Raw genomic sequence first — 27599 nt, forward strand, 5'->3', positions numbered from 1 at the left:
AAAAAAAAAAAAACAAAAGAAAGATGCTAATATTGAAACGCTGGACAGTGAGAGCATTTGGAAGGGAAAAGATTAAGATGTAAATTGGAAAAGGAAGAACTTTAGAGACTTCCAAGTAAAGAAACTGGATCATAGACCTTCATCATCAATAACTAACTAGCAAGTTACACAAAAACACAAACCACTGAAGTAACTAAAAACTTAACCAGCAGCATTCAAACAAGGACAGCCTCATGGGATGAACTTCAAAAAGACGCAACTAAGAAAGAAATCTAAGATTCAGACACAGCTTCTAACTCTCCCTCTGCACCGACCCCCAGCCCCATGCTTAGCGGTAGGAGCGCTGATGAACCGCACAGACCCTGCGAATTCTCACAAGTATCCACACATCTGGGGAAAACCAGGAATATCTTCATCTTTCTTCTTGTTTGCCTGTGGAGGGGCTGGAAGTGTTTGCTGGCAAGAGACGAGCAAAACGTGGGGAATAAACAACTGAGGACGACTCCGGGGAGCTGCTCAGGTTCTAGGGCTGTCACCTAAACTGCAGGAACAACATTAATTGAGGGGACCCCCGCAGTGGGAAAAAGCTACACCCATGTTAGGTCACAAGAATCTTGGCAGGGGACATTTAACAAGTTTTCAAGAGCAGCCCAGCCCAATTTCCCCAACAAAGGCCGTACACAACTGCAGCGGAGCGCCTCTCCTCCTCCCCTCTATACATAACACCCAAGTTCCAAACTGCAGCTCAGAGGGAGAGAAAAACAGGCACAGGGTAAGTTGGAAAAGGAATCAAAGATAATGTTCCAATACACATGAGAATAAACGAAAGGTCAGGAGAGTGCTACCCAAGCTGAGAATGAGCAAAAAGAAACGTATGGCAGCCACGCAAACTAACACAACAACAACTCACACAGGGAGAGAAAGCAGCACAACACATAAAAGACAAGGAATCCCGCCTTGAAGAAAACATAATCCAAGGAATAGAAGAAAATGCTCCATGAATACTTTACACTATAAAATAAACTAACAACTACAGAAAAAAATAAGAACATAAATTTGGTAAAATGAAAGCTCAAAGATAAGTTGACAAAACAACAAAATGAGATGAACATAGAGATTTCATGGCAAAGGCAATACATTAAGGTCCAGTACAGGAGCACTGATAAAATAGAAACAGCATGGAAAAGAACAGACATGAAGGAAAATAACACTAGTAATAAAGTGGTTGCTTGGGATTAATACAGGTCAGGAAGAAGAAAAAGAGAAACGCAATTGGAAAATAACAGGTGCAGAGGACAAAGATGATATAACACAAGGACAACTGGTAACCCTGAAATCCAGAACCCTGCAAGGGGGAAATGAATTCAAAAATACAATGAAGACATACTCATTGAAAGAAGAAAGAATAGAATTTAGGACTAAAATTAAAACGCACACTATTTTTCCAGGGGGAAAAAGGATAGAAAACCATAGACGCCAAGCCATTTCCTGATAAAATTACTAGACTTCAAAGACAGGGAAAAAATCCTTCTGTCATCTAAGAGGTATAAAGGGGAAAAAGCAGATTGACTGCAAAAGTTTCCACAGCAGGATTTAATGCCAGAAAGCAGCTGAGCCATGTCTGAAAGTTTTGAGGGCAGGATAATATAACCCAAGAATATTATATCCAGTCAGTTTATATTTCAAATATAAAGACAACAAGCAAGCATTCTGAAGTGGTAAGAACTTAGAAATCATAGAGCCTGTGAGTCTGCAACTTGAACACAAATTTGATAATGAAATTCAGCCAGCAAAGAGCTCAATCAAAATAAAATATTCATGAAAAAAAGGTAAAATAACTGGTGGTAAATACTGAAATCCTTTAACAAGCCAAGATTACACAACTGTGAAAATTATGGTCATAGTACATTTTGTAAATGAAGTAAACCTTAATATATAAAAATAATAATTAAGAAAAATTTAGAATTAAGGGGAAAGTAAAGTACATAACTATGTAATTCCTCATCTTTTTTTTTTTTTTCTTTCCCTGAGATGGAGTCTTGTTCTGTCGCCAGGCTGGAGTGCAATGGCATGATCTTGCCTCTCTGCAACCTCCACCTCCTGGGTTCAAGCTATTCTCCTGCCTCAGCCTCTTGAGTAGCTGGGATTACAGGCGCTTGCCACCATGCCCGGCTAATTTTTGTATTTTTAGTAGAGACAGGGTTTCACCATGTTAGCCAGGCTGGTCTCGAACTCCTGACCTCATGATCCACCTGCTTCAGCCTCCCAAAATCCTGGGATTACAGGCGTAAGCCATCGTGCCTGGCCAGTTCCTCATCTTTTACAGTAGTGAATAAACTGATGTTTTCTAAAAATGAAATATATAAGTAAAGGGAAAAAATAATTTCAACCTCCTAATTCTTTTATAATTATGTTTCTTAACCATAGAAAATTCTTTTAGAAAATAATCTTTCTTACATTTATCTTAAGTTTGGGAAGTTATCTCCACTTTAGTTGCTTTTTCATTCATTAAATTCAAGTAAGAGAAAATTTAAAACATTTCATTAAAACGCACATATAATATATTCCTATTTTTACAAAATTATTTCTGTCCAGTGACATCAATGTCTGTATACATGCATATACCATATATACATATATACATAGATACATGTATATACATCATGTATAACATATAAACATTGAGGGAGGCCGGACACGGTGGCTCAAGCCTGTAATCCCAGCACTTTGGGAGGACGAGATGGGCGGATCACGAGGTCAGGAGATCGAGACCATCCTGGCTAACACTGTGAAACCCCGTTTCTACTAAAAAATACAAAAAAAACCTAGCCGGGCAAGGTGGTGGGCACCTGTAGTCCCAGCCACTCGGGAGGCTGAGGCAGGAGAATGGCGTAAACCCCGGAGGCAGAGCTTGCAGTGAGCGGAGATCTGGCCACTGCACTCTAGCCTGGGTGACAGAGCAAGACTCCGTCTCAAAAAAATAAATAAATAAATAAATAAACATTGAGGGATAAATAGTATGATTTCTGGAATGTCATTCACACAATATTAATTATAGGTATTTCTGGGTGGTGGGATTTTGAGTAATGTTTCACATTCTTTGTATTTTTCTGCATTGCTCATAATTTTTTATAATGAGTATATGCCAGTTGGAAAAGCAATAATTTCCAAACTTAATACAAAGCTACAGTAATCAAGACAATATGATACTAGCACAAGAATAGAAATAATGATTCATGGAATCGAATTGGGAGTCTAGATGTAAATGCTTACATTAATGGTCAACTAATTTTTGGCAAGGGTACCAAGGCAATTCAATGGAGGGAAGGAACAGTCTTTTTAACAAATGGTTTATGGGACAACTGGATATTCGCATGCAAAAAAAAGAAGTTGGACTGTAATCCTCACAATATGTATAAAAATTAATTCATCACGCCTGTAATCCCAGCACTTTGGGAGGCCGAGGTGGGTGGATCACGAGGTCGGGAGATCGAGATCACCTTGGCTAATATGGTGAAACCCCGTCTCTACTAAAAATATAAAACATTAGCCGGGCGTGGTGGCGGGTGCCTGTGGTCCCAGCTACTCGGGAGGCTGAGGCAGGAGAACAGCATGAATCCAGGAGGCGGAGCTTGCAGTGAGCCGAGACTGCGCCACTGCACTCCAGCCTGGGTGACAGAGCGAGACTCTGTCTCAAAATAAATAAATAAATACATAATTCAAAACAGATCAGGAAACTAAATATAAGAGGTAATGCAATAAAACTGTTAGAAAAAAAACATAGGAATCTTTGTGACCTTTAATTAAGCCACAGTTTCTTAGTTATGACACTTAAAGCACAATAAACCAAAGAGAAAACAGAGACATTGGACTCATCAAAATTAAAAACTTTTGTGCTATAAAGGACACCATCAAGAGAGGAAAAACACAAAACATAAAATAAAACAAAATATTTGAAAATTGTATCTCTGATAAGGGATTTACATCCAAAATAAATGAAGTCCTCTGAAAACTCAAGAATAAGAGACAAATAATCAAAATTTTAAAATCAGCAAATAATCTGAACAAACATTTCTCCAAAGAAGAAATGGCCCATAAGCACATAAAAAATGCTCAAAATCATTAGCCATCACAGAATGCAAATCAAAACCATCATGAGCTATAATTTCACACCCACTCGGATGGCAATAATAAAAAAATCCAGAGGGCATTAGGTGTTGGCAAGTGTGTGAAGAAACTGGAAGCCTTGTGCATTTCTGGTGGGAATGTAAAATGGCACAGTCAATATGGAAACAGTATGGCAATGCTTCAAAAAGCTAAACATAGAATTATTGTATAAGCCAGCAATTCCACTTCTGGGTATATACTGAAAATAACTGAAAGCAGGGACTTGAACAGATATTTTATACACTAATGGTCATAGCGGCATTATGCACAATGGCCAAAAGATGAAAAAAATGCAAATGCTCATGAAGGAATTAACGGGTGAACAAAACGTGGTATATGCATGCAATGGAGCATTCAGCTTGAAGAAGGGAAGAAGTTCTGGCACATGTGCAACCTGGTGGCCCCTGAAGACGTCGTGCTACGTGAAGTCAGCCACACACAAAAGGACAGACACTGTGCGGCTCCACTTACATGAGGTGCCCAGAGGAGTCAAACTCACACAGACAGAAAGTAGAATGGCGGCTGCCGGGGCTGGGGGAGGAAAGAATGGAGGGCTATCATGATGAAATATTAACAGTATGGGAGATGGACGGTGGTAATGATTGCACAAAAATATGAATGTACTTAATGCCACTGAACTGTGAACTTAAAAATGGCTAAAATGGTAAATTTTGTTTTGTATATTCTATCACAATTAAATGAAAATTAAAATTAAAAAAGGAAGTACTGATACATGCTACATGAACCTTGAAAACATTATGTTAAGAAAGCCAGACACAAAAGGTCAAAGCATATGATTATTTTATGTGAAATGTCCAGAACAGGCCAATCCATAGAGACAGAAAGCAGGTTAGTGGTTCTGTGGGGCTGGGGGAGTAGAAGTGGGGAAATGACTGCTAACGATTTCTTCTGGGTTTGGTGAATATGTACTAAAATTAGATAATGATGATGGCTGAACAATCTTGTGAACATACCAAAAACCACTGACTTGTAGACTTTCACAGGGTTAACTTTATGGTATGTGAATTTTATCTCAATAAAGTTGCTATGAAGAAACAATGAAGTTGTTCAAGAGATAAACAGGCTGGGTGCGGTGGCTCACAGCTGTAATCCCAGGACTTTGGGAGGCCGAGGCGGGCAGATCACCTGAGGTCAGGAGTTGGAGACCAGCCCGGCCAACATGGTGAAACCCCATCTCTACTAGAAACACAAAAATTAGCTGGGCCTGGTGGTTCACGCCTGTAATCCCAGCTACTCGGGAGGCTGAGGCGGGAGAATCGCTTGAATCCAGGAGGTGGAGGTTGCAGTGAGCTGAGATCACACCGCCGCACTCCAGCCTGGGCGACAGAGTGCGAATCTGTCTCTAACAACAACAAACAACAAAAAAAGAGAGAAACAAATGAAGAACTGAACGGTTTGGTTCAGAGAGCAGTAAGAGTCCATGGAAAGTGAAAATCAAAACCTCCAAAGCCATGGTAAATACAATGCACATATTTGACACTGCAGTCTCTTGGTGAGAAGTGGCTTCAAGCAGCAGGAATTTGTACTCATCTGTCAACCAAGCACGTAAGACTTTTGAACCAGTTTTCGAATTGCCTTTCCAAATATATGCTTGGGAAGATTTTCCCCACACCCAATACAAGAATAAAAAGAACACAGAGGAACAGCCGTCCGGTCTTGCTACGCTCATGTGATTCTTCCACCTGTGTTCAAACTACACGTGCACATCCTTTACATCTAACGTTGCAGATAATGGGACTCGCAGCTGTATATGAGCACAATTATCAAACATGAAAGAGCTCCACTAGTCCAACCTATGCTGAGGATGCATCACCTATTTTCTATTAGTTATGAGTGTCATTTTTCAGAGCCTGCCACTCCTTGTTAACTTCCTTGCTACGTGCTGCTTGGCCCCATACCTAGATAAGCTGACAGGGTCTCTCTCTGACAGTTTTGTGGCCAGGCTGTCTGCATATTTCAGTGTATCTTGTTATTAATCTATTGATCAGATATTTATGGAGTACCTACTGTGTGCCAATCACGTGCTAAGTACTGGTGAAACAGAATGGTCTGGCCTTGTTGGGCATATACATAGAGTGGAGGAGAGAGAAAAGAAACAAATAGCCCCCTAATGAAAATACCACTGCAGACAACGGCAATGACAGTGAGGGCAATGGAAGGCAAAGGGGTGGCACGCGTGGGCCTGGATGCAGGTCTGTTTAGCCGGCTGACGTGGAGGCTGCGGCATTCAAACTGAAACTAGAAGGCAAGAAGGTGGCAATCTTCCAAAGAGAAGTCCAGGTAAAGGGGACGGCAGGATTGTTTTATTTTTGTGTCTAAGGTCCCTTAAACTATCCACATCACTGTGTACGAGACAGCTTTGGGTTACAGTTTATTTCAAAACTACAGAGAGATCACCCTCCCTAAAGCAACCACTTTCTTTGTGTCCATTTCACTAACTTCCTATTTTTCCCACTGCATTAAATGGGAAATCTTTTCCCTACTCTTTAATACTGGCATAATCTAATCTTCACGTGCCATACCCCCTCCAATTATACATCACGGACTCATGAGGATCCACAAATTACCTGGGAAAGAATCAGCTGTCCATGAAATGCGTGCACAAATTTTCTTAAAAATGAAAAATAGGTTTCATCTCCAAGTCTTTCGGCAAGAAACCGAAGAAGGAAGTAGCCCTAGAAGAAAGAAAGAAGAGACAGAAAAAGAGGCCTGCCATGAGTTCATAAAAAAATGGTTACATAGTCAGCCCTACCTAACCCACAGTCACTTGTGCATCGAGAATGTGCTGTCCTACCTGTCCCTGGCTGCCCTTTCCATTTTCACCAGGAAGGCTTGGCTTGGAAATTAATTAGTTCTCAACTCCTTTGTTAATGTTGTCATCATTTCTGCTTGGACTTGGTTCACATGAAGCCTCGTTGTCCAACGCAAACGAAAAGAGAAGAGAGACCCAGCTCTTCTCTACTCCAGCTACCAGGAAAGGCCTTTATAACAGAAAACACTTTCTTCTCACCCATGTCTTTCAGTTGGAACCTGACAGCAATGTGAGAGTTCTGCTCCTCGGGCAGGCAGAATAGAGGTACAGGGCAGGGAATATTTCAGCCTTTTTTCATTCAGTCTTTCCTAACACGATCTCCTTTTGGGGGCATGAAGTGCTTTAATTACTGAACCCTCAGATATCATTACGGTATTTTCTCATGCCTCAGTCATGTCACTCATCATTATCGTTTAACTGGATAGCCTAAAAAGCGCTGCACCACAACAACTGGCTTCTGCAACTGAGATGTGCTTACCTTTAAATAATGCACCTGCATGAAGATCTTCTCCGGATTGAGTCCATGCTTGATAACAGATGCTCCTGAGTCACTCGTGTGGCCAGTTTTGTCTTTACTGGGTCTAAAATGATTCAGTAACAGTTTATTTAAGTATAGCACATTCTTAAGTAATTACACCATAAGAGCATCTTATTTCTTATTTTCAGAGTTGCTCAATATTACCCTGATACTATTCAATAGTACCAGGTATAATTTAGAACAGTTTGTATGACATACTCATCTACTGAATAAGGAGGGATTTATATTTGGGTTGGGAACCTGAAGTTGGCTACTGACAAATATTTTACAACAATGTATCCAAAATTAAAGCCTGCCAGACCCTCAAGGGATCTCAGCTCCACCATGAATTATCTAAGAACATATACCCTTTTTTGATGACAGACTGGGAAATGTAATGGAAAATGAAGCTTTACTTGGAAAAGTAAAGAACTTATATCTCTTTCAAAAAATTTTGAAAGCCTCAATGTTATCCACTTCTCTGGATTTGCATTTAGTAATTAAGGCTCCTTTAATAAATATTTGTACTTTCCACCCATATTAGAATTACAAAAACAAACAGGTCACAGAAGCTCATGTTTTTAGAACAGATGGGGGCATCAATAATCACATACTTCAACTTCCTCATTTCACACATGAGGTAAACTGAGGCACACAGACGTTAGGTCTACACTAAGTTTGTCCAACCCACAGCCCACGCGTGGGCCACATGTCGCCCAAGGTGATTTTGAACGCAGCCCAGCACAAATTCATAAACTTTCTTAAAACATTACGAGATTTTTTTGCGATATTTTTTCTTAGCTTATCAGCTGTCGTTAGTGTTAGTGTATTTTATATATGGCCCAAGACAATTCTTCTTCTTCCAGTGTGGCCCAGGGAAGCTAAAAGACTGGACTGGACAGTCATGGTCCACTCAAAGTCTTATGCCTTTTTCTTTTTTCTTCAAGTCAGGGTTTCACTCCCATCAACCGGGCTGGAGTGCAATGGTGCGATGTTGGCTCACTGCAACCTCTGCCTCCTGAGCTCAAATGATCCTCCTGCTTCAACCTCCCAAGTAGCTGGGATTACAGGAGCCCACCACCGTACCCAGCTAATTTTTGTATTTTTTGTAGAGATGGGGTTTCGCCATGTTGGCCAGGCTGGTCTCGAACTCCTGAGCTCAAGCCATGCGTCCACCTCAGCCTCCCAAAGTGCTGGGATTACAGGCGTGAGCCCCCACGCCCAGCCTTATGCCTTGTTTTGATTTGTAGTGACATTAGGACTGAAACCAGTGACTCCTTATTATCCGTGAAGATCTTTTCCACTATGCTCTATGGCTTTAACATTTTAAATATGTTAAATAAAATACAACAGATCCTTTGAGCCATCTAGCAAAGATGTGTGCAGTGTTACAGTGTAGCTTCAACAGCTAGCTAAAATCAAAATAAGTGAGGAGGTATGTACAGCTTTCGGATGTTCTACAACTGGCCACTCACTGGATCAATACTGAGGAGCTCTGTGTTGAGGCGAAGGTAGGCAAGGAACCACGAGAGGGCTGGTGCATCAGAAAAGCAAGGGGTTATTTTAAAAGGTAGCGTGGTGGTGCGGAAGGTACATGGCCTTTGGAATATGAGACCTAGTTTAGACTAGCAGCCTTACTTCTTCCTACCCGTTACTTACTAACCTTCATTTACTCACGTGCGAAACGGGAATAACCCTACCCACCTTCCCAGATCCTGCGGAGAATAATTTAAATAATACATTGCAAAGCCCCTAGCAAGGGCCGGGGATACAGAAACTACCTACTAAACTTAACAAACTATTCCGTTTGAGCACACAGGATCCCTGATTAGGTCTTAGCTGAATATTCTGGGACGTTATCCCAGCAGACACAAGGCACAGAATCAGCAGATGCCTAAAGGAAAGATGATGATGAAAACCGTCAGAGCTAACTGCATACTCTCCATCTTTCTACTTGATGCCTTCCTTACCTACATGCCCACACTTGTAGGAATAACTAATCCATTTCATCTTCATGTAAGACTCCCCTGAAAAGAATCAGCTTTTTTCACTGCTCTCAGGTTTGTCGTGCCACGCAGTGTTTTTGTAAGAAAGCCACACTAGCCTCGATAAGGAAAGCCCATCAGCCACTGTCCGGGGGAAGAAGACTTCTCAAGCGTCAGTCTGGACTCAGACTAGGCTGCCCAGCCCCAACACCGGCAGAGTTGCCGCGTGTCTTTTTTGCCCTTGAGCCCTGAATTGATGCTGCTCGAAGGGGAGGAACGCAGAAGAATGATGTAAATCTCTGCTCAGAAGGCTGGCTTCCAGGCTCCAGTTCCCAATGACGCCTTCAGTTGCTGTTTTTTCCTTTGCCTAAAAATGTCCTTCCCAAAAGCATCCCTCTCTTCCTCCATCCTCTCCAAATGAAGAAGGGCTCAAGAAAATTCTTCCTGCTGACAGCATTCAGAGCCAACATACAAGTCCCCAAGAGATTCCTCTGATAGCAGCTTGGTGTGGAGAGGGCAGGGCACTGCAAGCTCTGCAAGAAATCAGAGGGTGGTTTCTAGGAGGAAAAGACACTCCGTGAATGGAAACGGGAAACTTCCATCTGTGCTACTCTGGTTCTCACAACGCTATGAACACCAGGTCTGGGTAGAGAGACAGTTCAGGAGAGAGCAGATGAGCTACGGCCACACGCAGGGACACAGACGACTCTCTCAGGTCAGTCGAAGGAGGCAGGCCCACGAAGCGCACATACAAACGTACAAGTCCATGTCAATGGAATCCAAGAACTGGCAAAACTGACCTATGGGGACCGAATCAGAATAACGGTCACCTTGGGAGGGGCACTGACAGAGAGCAGAGAAACGGGAAGGTTTCTGAGATGCTGGGAACGTTCTATAGATTGATCTGAATGTACTTTCATGGGGATAAATAATAAAAATCCTTTGAGGCATCCAGCAAAGACCTGTGCACTTTAATGCATTATGTTATGCTTCATTTAAAAACTGAAGAGATGCACGTACAGCACACACTTGTGAGCAGGAAAGGCAGTCAGTCTAGGAAAGCGGCTTGGCCGCTCTTGTGCCGCAAGCACATTCCTAGGATGAACTAAGCCCAACGCACCTGAGGACCAACGAAAAAACATTTTTTATATGACAACGTGAGGCAGGAAGGACTGCGGCAAATCCAACTGATCGGTCTCCTCCCATTCTCATTTGCCTTCTTCCTTGCCACTTGTATGACTGAATCTGAAAAGCTAATGCTCATTTCCTGTTTTTTTTAAATTTTTTTTTTTATGATTATACTTTAAGTTCTAGGGTACATGTGCACAGTGTGCAGGTCTGTTCCATAGGCATACATGTGCCCTGTTGGCGTGCTGCACCCATTAACTAGTCGTTTACATGAACTCATTTTCTAAGTGGCCCTTGCAGCTGTGGACAGCCAGGGCCCTTAGTCCAGGCCAGAAAGACAAAAGCAGATGTCTGCTGGGACTGCGTGCTGGGGGGGTTCTGGCAAAGCTTTTGCTTTCCTGACGAAGGGGGAAATGTAACTGCTACCACACCTCTTCCCCACAGGCAGGGCGGATGGAGCTGGGACGGCCATCTTGCAACCACGAGGCAGCAAACCAGCACTCTGTGGAGAGCAGAATGGACTGAAGGAAGCCAAACAGCCTTTAATAGCATCGTTCTGCTGTGGCCAGCCTGGGCCTGCCTGCCTTCTGACTTTTTACTGTGTATGAAAGATAACTACCTTTTGTTTAAGTCAACCATTGCTTTATTGCTGCAATAATTGTAGCCAGATTCGTTTCTAACTGGACTAGTCCTAACAACTAACGTTTCCTAGCTATCCTCTGTGCCAGGTACTCTGCCAAGCTCTTCTTATTATGCATCACACCCTCTTCCCTCATAAGATCCTGATGAGACCAGATCCTGATTATACTCATTTAAAAGCTAAAGAAAGCGAGACCTAGAGAACACCACAAAACTGGTTAGTGGCAGAGTCGAGGCAAGAACCAGGTCCACAGAACACCGAAGTCCTGGCTACACTCTGGGGCCTCCCCCAGATCCAGGTCCCCATCTTGGCTGTGCCAAGTACTAACTGGAGAACCTTAGACAAATGGCTTACCCTCTCTGAGGCTCAGCTTCCTCACCTGTGAGGTCTGCAATGAGGCTCAGGTCGTGGAAGCATTCCAGAAAGCAAGAGTGCTCAGTATCTCTTAGACATTACACTCTGGTGTTTATTTCTTTGGCTGGAATACATGGAATGTGAGAGATCAAGTTACCAAGGTCGTCTGGGCTCAAACGCCCTTGGCTTCTGTTGTACCTGGCACCAAATGCAACAACTGAGGTTGACGTGCCCTTTCCCTTCCCCACGCCTTCCTTTTCCACCGCAACCACAGAGGCGATGTGGATATTTAAAGAGTGGGCAGGTGGCAGTGATATCTGATATATAATGATTTGATTTGGAATCGGGCCTCCTGAAGAAAGGTCCAATCCTGCAGGATAACCCCCAGGGTGGGATTTGGGAAAATGCCTCTAAACAGTCCTCTGGCACGTCAGCTGGGTCTGAACACCCGCTGCTCTGCCACTGCCCAGATGGGCCATCCAGCAGTACTCTCTTCCTCTCACGCTCCCGGCAGTCAGCATGAGCGTTACCAGAGAGTCTTCATCTATAAACTTGCTGCTGCCAGGCCTGAGCCAGGGACTAAGCACACCAGAAACGAGACAGAAGGGAATGAACGAGCATTTCAACATCTCAGTGTTTCTGTTAGTCGCAGCTGCCCCACCAGGTTTGACAGCTTTGAGAACAGAGCCTCACTCATCCTGCAACAATGGAGGAAGTGAAATCTGACCCTTGGGTAGAGACTGGCCTGACAGTGCACATCTGAGCCCCAGATGCACAGGTGAGACCCGCAGGGGAGGCAGCACGACACACTGGGTGAGGGCTTGGACCCACGTCTCTCCACTGCCACGTGACCTTGAGCATGAGCCCCATGCAGCCCAGCTCCCTGATCTGTGAAAAAGGGACAGTAAGAGTCACTGGGGCAGCTCCCAGGGCTGAGTGGCACCGGAGCACTCGGCCAGAGCTCCTCCTGGCATGCAGTAGCTCAGTGGAAATGTGGCTATTATCTGTGTTCTGTGTTCTGACTGAGGCTCCAGTAGCAGCAACTAAACCTTCCTCTGACAGGCAAAGCCATGCAGAAGACAGGGTGCCGTGGGGGAGAGCTGGGGGAGGGGCACAGGAACTCGCTCTACTACTACAGTAACTCCTTGGGAGTCTACACCTATCCAAAATGAAAAGGTTTCAAAGACACCACACACAAATGTAGCCTATACTCTCCCTTGGTGAGATCACTGATTCTGAATGCAAACCCTTTAAGGGCTGGTCTTTAAGCTCGCTCCCTGACTCATCACCATCAGAAAATAAACAAAAGAAACAACAAATTTCAAGAGCCAGGTAAAGTACTACTAAGCTAGGCCTGGGCATCTTCCTTACACTCACCCCCGGGGTCTACGCCGTGCCGCGAAAACACCTGTGGGTAAAAAGTGAAGGCAGAATGATGAAAGCACAGGAATTCTCTCTTCACTGTTTGTTTTCGGTGACAATTTTCCTATCTATAAACTGTGAATAATGAACACTTGCCACTGACTAGCATTTGCCTTGCTACCAAAAGGTTGTGGATAAACCTGTAACTAATAAATCTGTATTGTATCAACGCCGCTGGTATTTGGCAGATGTGGCTGTCTGTGTGCTTTTCAAACTGGATTTAACAGCTACCCAGCAGGAAGAGCTTCCCCACTAGGACCATCAGCCTGCAGCAGACACAGAAAGATGTTCCTCTGCTGTTGAAAAAGGCAATTGCTAAGATGATTTAAGACAGAAGGAGGACCCCTCTGAGGAGCCACAGGAACATAAGGAAGGTTTATTCTGTCCTCCTGATAGTGGAAGGACCTGGTGGTGGGTACCAATAGAAGTCTCAGGGTCCCAGGTCAGCTGCTAATGAAGGTGATAAGGAGAAACTCTCTAGTTACCAGAACTGTGGAAAATGCAAACAAACTCCACACATTTTAATAATCAGGGTAGGAAAATCAAAGATGAAACTCAGAAAAGCAATGAGTATCAACACAAAACCAAAAACGTCCTCAGGTCTTGACCGCCCATGTCTCAGAAATTCCTTTCTGAGAAGCAAAATACCACATGGAGAAAAAATAAGAAACCAATCAGTGCAATGGTCTGCGTGCTATCTTGCCTCATTCAACACAACAAGCGAGGATCTGGACACATTCTCAAAAGAGACAGAGGAAAATGGAGAGCCAAGACACCCATGTGACTGCACAGGTGGTTTCTGCTAAGGGTGGTTTTCAGAGAACACGGACAATAGTTGAACAGGATGCTGGAGAAAGGAAAAACCTATACTACATAAAGAGAGCTGGGAGGCTGTAAAATGACTGCCAAGAAGGTAAAACTTCAGGACGAGCTAGTGGAGAAGGCCCAGGACAACAAAAAAAGGCTTCGGAGGTGAAGTTGGGAGCCTAAGGAAGACCAGGTGCCAAGAGGTGGCAGAAAGAACAGAATGACTCAACTCCCATTTTGATTCAACTTTCCTGCCAAGGAGAATGATTTTCAAGCTACTCATGGTAGAACAAGCCCTGCTATGTGGGAACTGTTGCCCGGTACTGGTAGACAGGGCTCCTTCACCCTTTAAAGGAGTTCCCGTTCCAAGTGCAGGCAAGGGACAGGCTATAGCTCTGAAAGCGTCCACCTGTGATATACGTGAACCCAGATCTCTGGGGGGATCAATTCACACAGACAATGAGAAGGAAGCTGAAGGAGGTAGACAGCTACTCTGATCTGCAAAGATAAGAGATGGGGGAGGGGCAAAATTTGTGATGACATTATTGAACAGAGTTTAATATGAGCACTTAAAAGAGAAAATTATGAACTACAGGAGTTAGAATGGGATCCTGAGGGCCAATTCCAGAAATTCACTGGGGGATCCTGACTTCTGCAAGGCAGTTAGTAGAATGGATGTGGTGGCGAGCATGCAACGGTGAGCATGTGGTAGTTGTTTCATGGCTTTATAGAAGGCTAAGAAACAGAACCCCAGGGGTGTTGATTAATTATTTGCTGTAACCTGGACGGAGGTCGTTAGGGCTGTGCCCAAGGAATGGTGATTTATCGGCTTAACAGATCGGCCTGTGAGCTACGGCTGGGAGTCTACCTGGCTGACTGACAGCATCCACAGTCAAGCACAGCAACCACAGGCTGAACTGAGGGTCCAATGAATAAGAAGAAAATATCTAATAGAGAGAAAGAGTTTTTAAAAAATTAACTGTTTGCCTATGAAAACTGTTTAGTATATTTAATTTTCTGTAAAGTCAACACGTGGCAGGAGGTGACTGCTGTGGCTTCCAACATAGTCAGCACAAGGCTGGGCTGGACCAACAGGAGGAACGCAGATGTAACGGGAATCCCATGGGGGTAGGTGATGTGGAGAGGAGCAGTTAGGAGCTGGGCTCCGGGGTCAGATGTGCCTCGGCTTTCACCCCAGTGCTGCTGCTTACCTGCCGTGCAGACAAGGCCACCTTTTTACTATCTCCACGCTCCTGCTTCCTCCTCTATCAAATGGGGAGGAAAATGGTACCATGGTACCAGCACTTCCCTCATAAGGCCATTCTGGGATCAAATGAGATAATGTATATAGAATGCTTAGGACAGTGTTTGGCATATTGAAAGCACTCAAATAATGTTATTAGGGAGGAAAAATGCATGGGACTTGGAAGGGTAGAACTGCCATGTGTATCACACAGAATGTAAAAATGAAATATGGAGCGGGGTGCAGGGGCCCAAGCCTGTAATCTCAGCATTTCGGGAGGCCAAGGCGGGAGGATCCCTTGAGGCCAGGAGTTCGAGACCAGCCTGGGCAACAAAGCGAGGATGTGGTAGTGCTCATCTGTAGTCCCAGCTACTCAGGAGGCTGAGGTGGGAGGATCACTGAGCCCAGGAGTTCGAGGCTGCAGTGAACTTTGATTGCACCACTGCACTCTAGCCTGGGCAACAGAGAGAGACCCATCTCTTAAAAGAATAACAAAAAGCCGGGCGCGGTGGCTCACGCCTGTAATCCCAGCACTTTGGGAGGCTGAGGCAGGTGGATCACGAGGTCAGGAGATCGAGACCATCCTTGCTAACATGGTGAAACCCCGTCTCTACTAAAATTACAAAAAAAAATTAGCCGGGCGTGGTGGCGGGCGCCTGTAGTCCCAGCTACTCAGGAGGCTGAGGCAGGAGAATGGCGTGAACCCAGGAGGCGGAGCTTGCAGTGAGCCGAGATCACGCCACTGCACTCCAGCCTGGGCAACAGAGCCAGACTCCGTCTCAAAAAAAATAAAAAAAAGAAAAAGAATAACAGAAAAGAAACATGGTATATATATCTGAGTGAATCCAACTGGATGAACCCCTGTCCTTTCTTTTCTGGATGACCCAGACCCAGGGGTGCAGTATCAGTTACACTCCATGCATCACGGGTGGAGCCTCACCGTGGGCTGTGTTCAGTTCAGTTTCACGTTTGGAGAAGACCACTGTCCACAAAGAGACCCACCAAGGACCAACCCCCGGAGAGTGAACGTTCTCCGGGGCACGCAGTACTCATGCTAAATTCACCCAAAACAGGGACCTCCGAGGCACGCAGTACACATGCTAAATTCACCCAAAACAGGGACCTCCGAGGCACGCAGTACACATGCTAAATTCACCCAAAACAGTGACCTACTGGTCAGGAAAAGAAAGAAACTTCAGCTACGTGGATTGTTTGGTGGGAGCTAGGCGCATTCTGTGCACCTCCGGAGACAAGAGCTAAGAGGACTGCGCAGATGTTACAGCAGGCAGGTGCCAGCCCAGCCTGAGACGGGCCGTTCTAAGGATCAGGCTCTTCCCACAGGAAGTCCGCTGTTTGCTAGTGCAGTGAGACCTGGATCCCGGAACTGCTCAGGTAGAAGCTGAGTGGCCATCTGTCAGGCACAGGCACGGTTAGGCAACAGCGCTTTTAAGGTCCTTTCTGACTCTAATATCTACAATTTTAAGAGACTGTATAGCCCAGAATATATTTAAGTTAAAGCATGTGAAGGAAAACATTATTCATCCATTCAGTAGAGTCAAGAGGTTTGCTACACAGCTTTGGCCTTGCTAAATCAGCATCAAGTGTGGTTTTGATTTTTTTAAAAAAACTAAACTAAATGAATTATTTAGAGGAAGCTTAACTGAATTGTATTAAACATATATTGTGAGATAGAATTAACTTTGAGTATAGGATCCAAGCAGTTCAAGGCTTGACTGTACTTTTCACAGGGTTCTGTTTGCGGCGGGGGAGAGTCGTGCAATGTGCTGAGACCGGTCTCCTCATAAGCTGGGTCCATCGATCAGGGTTAAGGTGATCACAGTGACTCAGCCGTAACTCAGGCTGCTGCTCTGCCATACACATTCAGAACACAGGAATACACAGAACCTGAAAATTACTGGAAGCAAAAGCAGAAAGAATAAAAATGGAAAACTTTTTCTGTATCGCATAAAAAAAAAAAATCACGACTTCTTCCGGAAAGAGGCAAATGAGACAAACATCGGCTTCATTTTACAAAAGGAGGCTCGAAGCCCGTTTTGAACACCTACAGCATGTGCAACGCTGTGTGCTGAGGTAATGGGGAGGATCGCCTCATCCGATGACTCAGCGAGGAGCAGATGGCCCGTGGGAGCCTGAGAAGGACTTTTCCCTCCTCAGTGGAGGACAGCACGGCCCCAGGCATGGGGGCGGCAGCGGCAGGGGTGGAGGGCTTGCCTGGTTTTCAGCCTAGCACATACCAGGATGCACAAGAGGACGAGTCCTCGGGAGAGGAGCTCTCTTCTCGGTCTTGCGGCAACAGTGTGCTCTTTGGGCCTCCTGTTTCTCACACGGTGCATCTAACAGCAAGTGTGAGACCATTCACCACAGCATTGTTCGCGAAAGCAAAACACTAGAAATGACCATGATGACGCCCAAGGATTAACAAATGTTTGATGGTTACTAATGGAACAGTCATATCTGGGAATACCCACAGCAGTTAAAAAAGCAAAGAATTCGCTGTGTTGATAACAGAACAATAGCCAGGATTCTACTACTAAGTCAAGAGGTTTGCTACTCAGCTTTGGCCTTGCTACATCAGCATCAAGTGTGGTTTTGATTAAAAAAAAAAACAACTAAATTAAATGAATTATTTAGAGGACGCTTAACTGAATTGTATTAAACATATATTGTGAGACAGAATTAACTTTGGGAGGTATAGCATGGCGTGGATGAAACACACAGTCTTGTGTGTACACACTTGTGCTTGAGGGATGCTTTCTTGGGCGTGAATTATCATTCCATGGGGTCGTTACATCACAGACCCCGTGGAGATGTCTTCCATCTATCCAGCGCGAGAAATGGCCCCACGGGTCTTCTCCAAACCTCGGAGGTCACCAGTTGCCTCCTGCCCTAATTTCTTTTTCCATGTCTCCTCCAGACAATTGCTGATCAACCCCACCAGGCTACAGGGGTGTTGTGAGACAGCAGAGAACATCAAACGATTTCCATCAGTCTCTCTCTTTTTTAAAAAAAATTGAGGCTGGGCGCGGTGGCTCACACCTGTCATCTCAGCACTTTGGGAGGCCGAGGCGGGAAGATCATGAGATCAGGATATCGAGACCATCCTGTCTAACACGGTGAAACCCCGTCTCTACTAAAAATACAAAAAATTATCCAGGTGTGGTGGCGGGCGCCTGTAGTCCCAGCTACTCGGGAGGCTGAGGCAGGACAATGGCGTGAATCCGGGAGGCGGAGCTTGCAGTGAGCCGAGATCGCGCCACTGCACTCCAGCCTGGGCGACAGAGCAAGACTCCGTCTCAAAAAATAAAAATAAAAAAAATTGAGATGTAATTCACATATAGTGGTTTCTAGTATAGTCGTAAGGTTGTGCAACCTTATGACTTGCACATAAGTTGATTATGTGCAATAAACTTTAGAACGTCATCAATATTAGAATATTTTAATCACTCTAAAAAGAAACTGAATACACTCTGGCAGTCACTCCCCAATCTCCTTCCCACCTCCACCCAGGCCTTGACCATTCATCTCGAGATAATCTAGAGATTAATGGTCAAGATTGATTTGGGAGATCAAGGTGGGAGGACTGTTTGAGCCTGGTAGGTTAAGGCTGCAGTGAGCCATGATCGTGCCACAGCACTCCAGCCTCGGGGACAGGGTGAGACCCTGTCTCAAAATAAAAAAAACAAAATAAAAAATCTACTTATTGTCTCTATGGATTTGCCTGTTGTGGACAGTCCACACAAATGAAATCATACAGTACGTGGCCTTTTGTGCCCAGCTGTTTCCGCTGAGCATAATGTTTTCAAGGTTCATCCATGCTGTAGCAAGTATCAGTGCTCTGTTCCTTTTTATGGCTGATTAATATTCCACTGTATGGATGTAACACATTTTGATCACCCACTCATCTGTTGATGGACATTTGGGTTGTTTTCATTTTGGGCTGTGATGAGTAACACTGTTATGAACATTTGCGTATGAGTTCATTCTTTTGGTTATTTAGCTAGGAATGGAATTGCAGGGTTATACGGTCACTCTATGCTCAAGCTTTTGAGGAACTGCCAGGCTGTTTTCCACAGCAGCTGCACCATTTCACCAACAGTGTACACAGGTTCCAATTTTTCCAAGTCCTCACTAACATTTATTATCTGTCTTTTTCACTGTAGCCATCCTAGTAGGTATGAAGGGGTATCTCACTGTGGCTGTGATTTGTGTTTCCTGAGAGCCAATAATGTTGAACATCTTATGTGCTCACTGGACATCAGTATATCTTCTTTGGAGAAATGTCAGCTTAGATTGACCTTTTTTTTTGAGATGGAGCCTCGCTCTGTTGCCCAGGCTGGAGTGCAGTGGCACGATCTCGGCTCACTGCAATCTCTGCCTCTCGGGTTCAACTGATTCTCCTGCCTCAGCCTCCCGAGTAGCTGGGATTACAGGTGCGCGCCACTATGCCGTGCTAATTTTTTGTGGAGATGGGGTTTCACCATGTTGGCCAGGCTGGTCTCAAATTGCTGACCTTAAGTGATATGCCGACCTCAACCTCCCAAAGTGTTAGGGTTATAGACATGAGACACCGCACCCAGACAGATTGATCTTTCTTTTTATCTTTTTTTATTATTATTTTTTGAGACAGGGTCTCACTCTGTTGCCTAGGCTGGAGTGCAGGGTCATGATCTCAGCTCACTGCAACCTCCACCTCCCGGATTCAAACAATTCTCCTGCCTCAGCCTCCTGAGTAGCTGAGATTACAGGTGCATGTCACCACACCTAGATAATTTTTGTGTTTTCAGTAGAGACGGGGTTTCACCATGTTGGCCAGGCTGGGTCTCAAACACCTGACCTTAAGTGATCCACCCACCTCGGCCTCCCAAAGTGCTGGGATTACAGGCGTGAGCCACCGCGACTGGCCCAGATTGACCATTTTTTAACTGGGTCATTTGTCTTTTTATCGTTGAGTTGTGAGAGTTCTTTATCAGATATATGATGTGCAAATACTACCTCCCATTCTGTAGGTTGTCTTTTTATTTTCTTGATGGGGTTGTCTGTCACACAAAAGTTTTTAATTTTGATGCAGTCCAATCTACTGATTCTTTTTCCCTTTGGTTGTTTACGCTTTCAGTGTCTAGCATGTAAGAAACTATTGCCTAATCCAAGATCATGAAGATTTACGTCTACATTTTTTCTACTTGTTTTATAATTTTAGCTTTTATATCCGGGTATTTGATCCATTTTTAATCAATATGTTATTATCTTTGATGCTACTGTAAATGACTTTTTTTTTTTTGAGACAGAGTCTTACTGTGTCCATGCTATTGTAAATGATTTTTTTTTTTTTTTTTTTGAGACAGAGTCTTACTGTGTCCCCCAGGCTGGAGTGCAATGGCATGACCCCGGCTCACTGAAACTTCTGCCTCCCAGGTTCAAGTGATATAAATGAATTTTTCTTAATTTAATTTTCAGATTATTCTTAGTGTATAGAAATACAGCTAACTTCTGTATGTTGATCCTATATCTCACAACTTTACTGAACGTGTTCATTAGCTCTAATTATTTTTTTGGAGGATTACTTAGGATTTACTCCACATAAGATCATGTCTACAAATAGAGACAGTTTTACTTCTTCCTTTCCAATCTGGATGCCTTGTAGTTCACTTTTTTGCCTAACCACCCTGGCTGTAACCTCCAGTACAATATTGAACAGTACAGTCCCTGTTCCTTATTCCTTCTGTTCTCAACTATTGACTTGAAAGGGGCATGAACTCCTGTAAAGCGGAATTGTACCACTAGCAGAACGTTCTTCTTTCGCGTCTTTGCGGCAGGTCCAGCAGAACACCTGTACAGCTTTGCCATCCATTCTAGATCAAAACTGTTGGCCAAAACACAAACTAAATGGTAGGAAAAAGGGGCACAGGAAGTAAGCAAATACTCTGTGGAACTCAGTCAATTTGGCATTACATGAGAAAGCACTCACTGGAGGAGAGCTTTTCTGAATGGGAAACTAACGCTCATTAGCCGAGCATGTAATGTACACGGTGACTCTTCCGACTGGCTGAGTGTGTAAGATATCCTTACGATGGGCAAAGTAAGAGTGAATTATTATGGATTGGCATATGCACATCAATAATTTTGTAGGAAATATTTCATAGTCAAATAGCATTATAATGAATCAGTGCTACACAGAGCAGCAGTGTGGAAATACGCATGTATCCTGACAAACTTTACTTTCCCGATTCACAAGAAAACAGTAGCAGTAATTAGCTTTGGGTGACTACAGAGGTAGTAAATGGAATTTTATACTTTTCTAAACTCAATTTTCTTACTATGTGCTTTAATTTTTGAAAACAACCAAAGGTAACTAACTGGTGATTATGAAATGCCTTTTGCTTTCTCATGTTTTTCTATAACCAAAAAAAGACCCTACTAAATGTTATTGCAGAAATGAAACACCAAGGACTGTCAACAGGTAATTAGGGGTCTATGGAGAATTCCCTCCCCCTTAGAAAGACCTGAGTGCTGACTAACCAGGGAATGGTCTGGAAAAATAAAGAGGAAAGGTCATTTGAGTTCAATTATTCAGGACGTGCCTGTCATCTTTGCTGTTTAAAAGAGCTGAGAGCTGAGGGAGTCCCTCTCACAGGAAACAAACTGAGTGGGCAGCTCAGGCGGGTGGAGTTGGCCTTTGAAACAGGAAAGGGCAGGGTCCGTGTCTGGCTGGCTGGGAGCTCTAAAGGTTTTCAGAAAATGCTGGCATAGGTATAGCATCCTCCCATCAGGAGCAGGTAGAAACACTCTTCACAGCTCGCTTGTTAGTGCATGTGGTTCAACTAAAACAACTAGACCGAGAGGAGTGGGTGGGGGTCCCACGTGCCTGAGGGATAGAGGGTGTCGGGCAGGAATGCTGAGACACACAGTGGAGGCATTAGGAGAGGCGCAGGCCAACGGTCAGGTGGGAACTCTTGAAGGCCATAAAGGCAAGAACTTTCTTCTGCTCTGGACTGCGGTGAGATTACAAACAGAGGCCAGAGGCGCTTTACAGAGGCGAGTCGCAGGCACACAAGGGTCGCCCTTCAGAGGGGCTGGACTAGACGTAGGTTCCAGAAGGGAAGTCTTAGAAGAGCTGCCCGTTCCATTCTCACCTCTAGCGATTTGTTTGAGCATCTGTTGAACGTTCAGGCTTTTTTCTTTTAACCCTATGCTCCACATGTGTAACCAGGCACTCTTGCACTGTTTTTTTTTTTTTTAACATTCTCTTAATTAGTAAAATTAACTTTTTGAACATTCCAGCCAATTAAGTTTGTCAGTTGGGGAGGGAGGTGTTTCCAAGTTCCAGTTGGTAAAGAGACAGGAGCAGATGCCTTGTGTGGTGCCCAGGGACGGGTGGCAGCAGGGATAGGGATGGGCCCAGCCCCGGAGCCTTGCGGACATGAGGGGACGAGCCAGGCTGAGGAAATCAGAACGAGCCAGGAGGGGCAGTGGGGCTGGCTGTGGGGGCTGCGTCCTTGTGCCCTCTGCCACTTGTTTGACAAACCTCTTCCAAGTGCCAGAGGACACAGATGACAGCCTTAAACATGTGTTAACTATTTACCTGAACTGTAGGAAATTGCCCTATTCTATTCTATTCTATTCTATTCTATTTTTTGAGATGGAGTCTCGCTTTGCTGCCCAGGCTGGACTGCAGTCTTAGCTCACTTCAACCTCTGCCTCTCAGGTTCAAGAAATTCTCATGCCTCAGCCTTCTGAGTAGCTAGGATTATAGGCGTGCCACCATGCCTGGTTAATTTTTGTATTTAGTGGAGATGGAGTTTCACCATGTTGACCAGGCTGATCTCGAACTCCTGACCTCAAGTGATCTGCTGGCCTCAGCCTCCCAAAGTGCTGGGATTACAGGCATGAGCCACCGCGCCTGGCCCTGAAAATATTCATTGTAGATCCACCAAAACAGCAGTTCCCTGTGATTCACTTTAACATACGTGTTCTAAATGGTTTGCATGTATTCACTGCATTTACTCCTCACGTCCACCTATAAGGCAGAAACTATTGTGCTATCATCCCTGTTTTACAGCTAAGGGGACTAAAGCTAAGTGTGGTTGAGTAACTCTCTCAAGGTCACACAGTAAATGTGTGTAAAGGTTGAGTATTCTTTATCCAACATATTTGGAACCAGAAGTGTTTCGGACTTCCGGTATTTCTGGATTTTGGAATATTTGCATATCTTGGCTTTACACTGTACTATTAGAAGGCTGCTTCTTCTTCTTTTTTTTTTTTTTTGACATGAAGTCTTGCTCTGTCACCCAGGCCGGAGTGGCATGATCTCAGCTCACTGCAACCTCCACCTCCCGGGTTCAAGCAATTCTCCTGCCTCAGCCTCCCAAGTAGGTAGGATTACAGGGAGCTGCCACCACACCCGGCTAATTTTTGTATTTTTAGTAGAGATGGGGTTTCACCATATTGGCCAGGCTGGTCTTGACCTCCTGACCTCATGATCCGCCCGCCTCAACCTCCCAAAGTGCTGGGATTACAGGCGTGAGCCACCGCGCCCAGCCTAGAAGCCTTCTTTTTTTTTGATAGCCCGTTTTTGATACCTGCAAATGAATAACTCAGTCAGATCCTTAGGCCAACCAAGGTCTTCTGAACTTATGCCTCTGTACCTCACATAGCCACCTGATTGCATCTGTTCTCCAGACTCTTTCTCTTTGATCACACGTCATCCCAAACGCTCTGTTCTCTAGACTCTTTCTCTTTGATCACACGTCATCCCAAACGCTGTTCTCTAGACTCTTTCTCTTTGATCACACGTCATCCCAAACGCTGTTCTCTAGACTTTTTCTCTTTGATCGCACGTCATCCCAAACGCTGTTCTCTAGACTCTTTCTCTTTGATCACACGTCGTCCCAAACGCTGTTCTCTAGGCTCTTTCTCTTTGATCACACGTCATCCCAAACGTTAGGTAATCTTCCCAGAACTCTACTTGCATTATGTCATTCCTGGAACTTAAAATACCTCACCATTACCCGGAGGATCACATGCGAGTTCTTGAATTTGGCATCTGAGGAGCTCCGTGACTTAGTTTAGCCTTGCCTGGCCCACCTTCAGTCTCACCGGTTCTTTCTGTGGCTGTCCTCTCCAGCAAGTCCCTTCTCATGCTAATGTCCACATCCACAATCCATTCCTCTTTATGCCTACCAGGCTTTGCTCCTTGAATTCCTCTCCCTCTGCCTCTTCACCAGTCTCAGTGGTGTCCTTTCTTACTATCCCAGCTCACGCCTCACATCCTCTCTGTAGCCCTTCCTAACTAAACCTGTCAACAGTAAACTCTCAGTTCTTAAAACTCTGCGGATGTAGCCTAGGATTACCTATCTATCTTGTGACCAGTATTTCAGTTCTCCAAACAATGCATAAAGAACCTCAGGGACAGAGATCATGTCTACGGGATTCATTTTTTCAACACTTACGGAGCACCCTCTCAGTGCCAAGCACTGTGGTGCACTGAGAAACAAGACATAGTCCCTAGGGACAAAAGTCTGAGGGTCAGAAGAGAGAGGTGTATTAGGTTGGACCATATGAAACTGGTTTTGGCCGGGCGCGGTGGCTCACACCTGTAATCCCAGCACTCTGGGAGGCCGAGGTGGGCCGATCACGAGGTCGGGAAATCGAGACCATCCTGGCTAACACGGTGAAACCCCATCTCCACTAAAAATACAAAAAATTAGCTGGGTGTGTTGGCATGTGCGTGTAGTCCCAGCTACTCAGGAGGCTGAGGCAGGAGAATCGCTTGAACCCAGGGAGGCAGAAGTTGCAGTGAGCTAAGACCACGCCACTGCACTCCAGACTGGGTGACAGAGCAAGACTCCGTTTCAAAACAGAAATTATTTTTGTAGGGCAAAAATGATCAAATCTTGACAATTTAATGTGGTAAACATAAAGAGAATTATCAAATCATGTAGTCAGAACAGAGAGGGACAGACAAGAGAGCCTAGGAGTGCAGAGGAGGGACGGCAGCTTACGTTAGGAAAAGGTCTGAGACTTTCTGGGAAGGCAATGCAATCTGCGCTGAGTCACAATGATGAGTCATAATGATACGGAATTATGCAGCAAGGCAAGGATATTCTAAATAGAGACAACATTTTTTAAAGGCATGGAGGTAAGAAAGAGCAGGCAGATGGTACGAGCTATGGCTGAATTGGATTCCCCCAAATTTATATGTTGGAGCCATATCCCCCGGTACCTCAGAATATGACTGTCTTTGGAGACAGGGCAATTGAGGGCTCCGAGGGGTGGTTAAATTAAAATGAGGCTGTCAGGGTGGGCCTGTTCCAATGTGACTAGTGTCCTTTAGGAAGGGCAGATTAAGACATACAGAGGGACACAAGGGACATGCAGACGCAGAGAAAAGGTCACGTGAGGACACAGCGAGACGGTGGCTGTCACACTGTGGAGTGTGTATTTGGTTTTTGTCCTCGTTTCCCGGCATATAATTCCTAAAATCCTCTGGATCTTCACAATTATGCCTTTGCATGCTAATGAGTGGATGGGTGGCTGGCAGCCCCTAGGCAGCCTCCGGAGGAGCTGTCAACGGAAGGACCAAGGCAGCATTAGAGGGTTGGGACTTGCAGCCCCGCCCCCAATCTCCAGGGAGGGATGGGGGTAAAGGTCAAGCTGACCACCAAAGGCCAGTGGTGTGATGAATCATGTCTGTAAAACGAAGCCTCCATAAAAACCCAAAAGGGCGGCGTTGCGAGAGCTTCTGGAGAGCTGGACACAGGGAGGGGCTCATCTGGGGGGGGGCAGGGAAGCCTCGCACCCCGTCCCTCATACCTCACCCTACGCATCTCTCCACCTGCATCCCGTGTAATCTCTTTATAATAAATGAGTAAACGTGAGTGTTTCCCTGGGTTTCGGGAGCTGCTCTAGCAAATCCCAATGCACCAGCCGTGGGAACCCCAGTTTAGAGCCGTTGGTCTAAAGCACAGGGTAGACAACCTGGGGGAGGTGGAGGGCAGTTGTGGGAATGCGCCCTCACCCTGCGGGATCTGACGCTCTGGACAGTGTCAGAATTAAACGGAACCAGGGGACACCCAGCTGGTGTCCACTACAGAAGTGATTGCTTGCTTGGTGTGTGGGGAAACTTCCCACACATTTGGCCACAGAAGTCTTCTGTGTTGATGGCTGTGGGGTGAGAGCAGATGAAAAGCAGTTTGTTTTTTCTGCTCCGTGACTGCAAACCAGGGAGTGAGGGCTCAGAAGAAACCAAATCTGTCAACACCTTGATGTGGGACTCCTGGCCTCCAGACTGTGGGAAGATAAATCTATGCTGGCCTTTGGTAACTTATTATGGCAGCCTGAGCTGACACCACCGTCGGGGTCTCCGAGCTACCTGGAGGGAGAGGGTAAAGCAAAGAACGACAAGAGATGAGACGGGGGACAGAGGTGATGTGCAGGGACTTGCAGGCCACACCAAGGGGCTTGAAGATTTTCCTGCAGGTGAGAGGAAGCTTTTGGAGAGTTTTAGCAAGGAGGTGGCAGAACCATGAGGTTCTTGTAAGGAGAACTCTCTGGTGGCAGCAAGGAACGGCAAGACCAGAAGTAGAAAACGCTCTGGGGCTGCTGGACTGCTACAAGCACGCGGGGAAGAGACAGGGGGTGGTATGAGGGGTGGAGAAGAGGGGTTGAATTGAGGAAATCCTTAGGAGATGAAATTGGCAGTCGTTAGCAATGGCTCCCAGGGGAGGAGTGAAGGAGAGGCAGGAACTGGAGCTCCCAGGCTCTCACCCTGTTGTGGGTGGACCTGTGCCACCAGTTCAACACTATGGGAGGGGAGCAGACGAAGCGAGGTAGAGGGGATGACCAGTACAAGATGCCTGTGGAGTAATCAGGAGAGATGTCAACAGGGAGTTAAGCATTCACACTTGGTCTTGAGAGAGAGTGCAGCCGCCAGTGGAGACTTGGGAGCCTTTGGCTTAAAAGGGGGTATGGCCAGCCACGCCCACACCCCACCTGTGTGCACGCCAGCCCTTGGCATGCTCTCTGAGACTCTTTGTCAGAGGGCGGCCCTGGGCTTGCCTGAGCCTGTCTTTCCCATGAACATATGCAGCTGGAAGCACCTGGGACTGTACAGTTTTCCAGCCAATGAGATGAGTGCAGGGGCACATGCACCCTGGGGGTCCACTGCTGGATGGGAACAACTGAGGGTGACCCATGCTTCCTCCAGAGTAACCCGCGTAACCTGGCCTGATGTCACAGCACCATGGCTTGGCCTCCTCTTCTCACTTCCATTTTCCTTCCCTTTCCACCTCCTGGGAACATATATTAGTCTGTTCCTGAATTGCCATAAATACCTGAGACTGGGTACTTTATAAAGAAAAGAGGTTTAACTGGCTCACGGTTCCGCAGGTTGTACAGGAAGCATGATGCTGGCATCTGCTCAGCTCCTGGGGAGGCCTTAGGAATCTCACAATTATGGCAGAAGGCAAAGGGGAAGCAGGACATCT

The 27599-nt window shown here is 45.3% G+C and overlaps 1 protein-coding gene across 1 annotated transcript in view; it reads right to left on the minus strand.

Annotated features, from left to right (window-relative positions):
* LOC105501523 (chromosome unknown open reading frame, human C9orf3) overlaps positions 1 to 27599 on the minus strand; it is a 355937-nt gene that overhangs the window by 127262 nt on the left and 201076 nt on the right. The window contains exons 8-9 of the mRNA XM_011927517.1: positions 7479 to 7581; positions 6756 to 6863 (exon numbers count right to left, since the gene is read on the minus strand). Coding sequence (XP_011782907.1) covers positions 6756 to 6863; positions 7479 to 7581 — 211 coding nt within the window. The remainder of the gene's footprint in view (positions 1 to 6755; positions 6864 to 7478; positions 7582 to 27599) is intronic.

The sequence above is a fragment of the Colobus angolensis genome, unplaced genomic scaffold (genome assembly GCF_000951035.1).
Source record: "Colobus angolensis palliatus isolate OR3802 unplaced genomic scaffold, Cang.pa_1.0 Scaffold72, whole genome shotgun sequence".
In the NCBI taxonomy this organism is placed as follows: Eukaryota; Metazoa; Chordata; class Mammalia; order Primates; family Cercopithecidae; genus Colobus; species Colobus angolensis.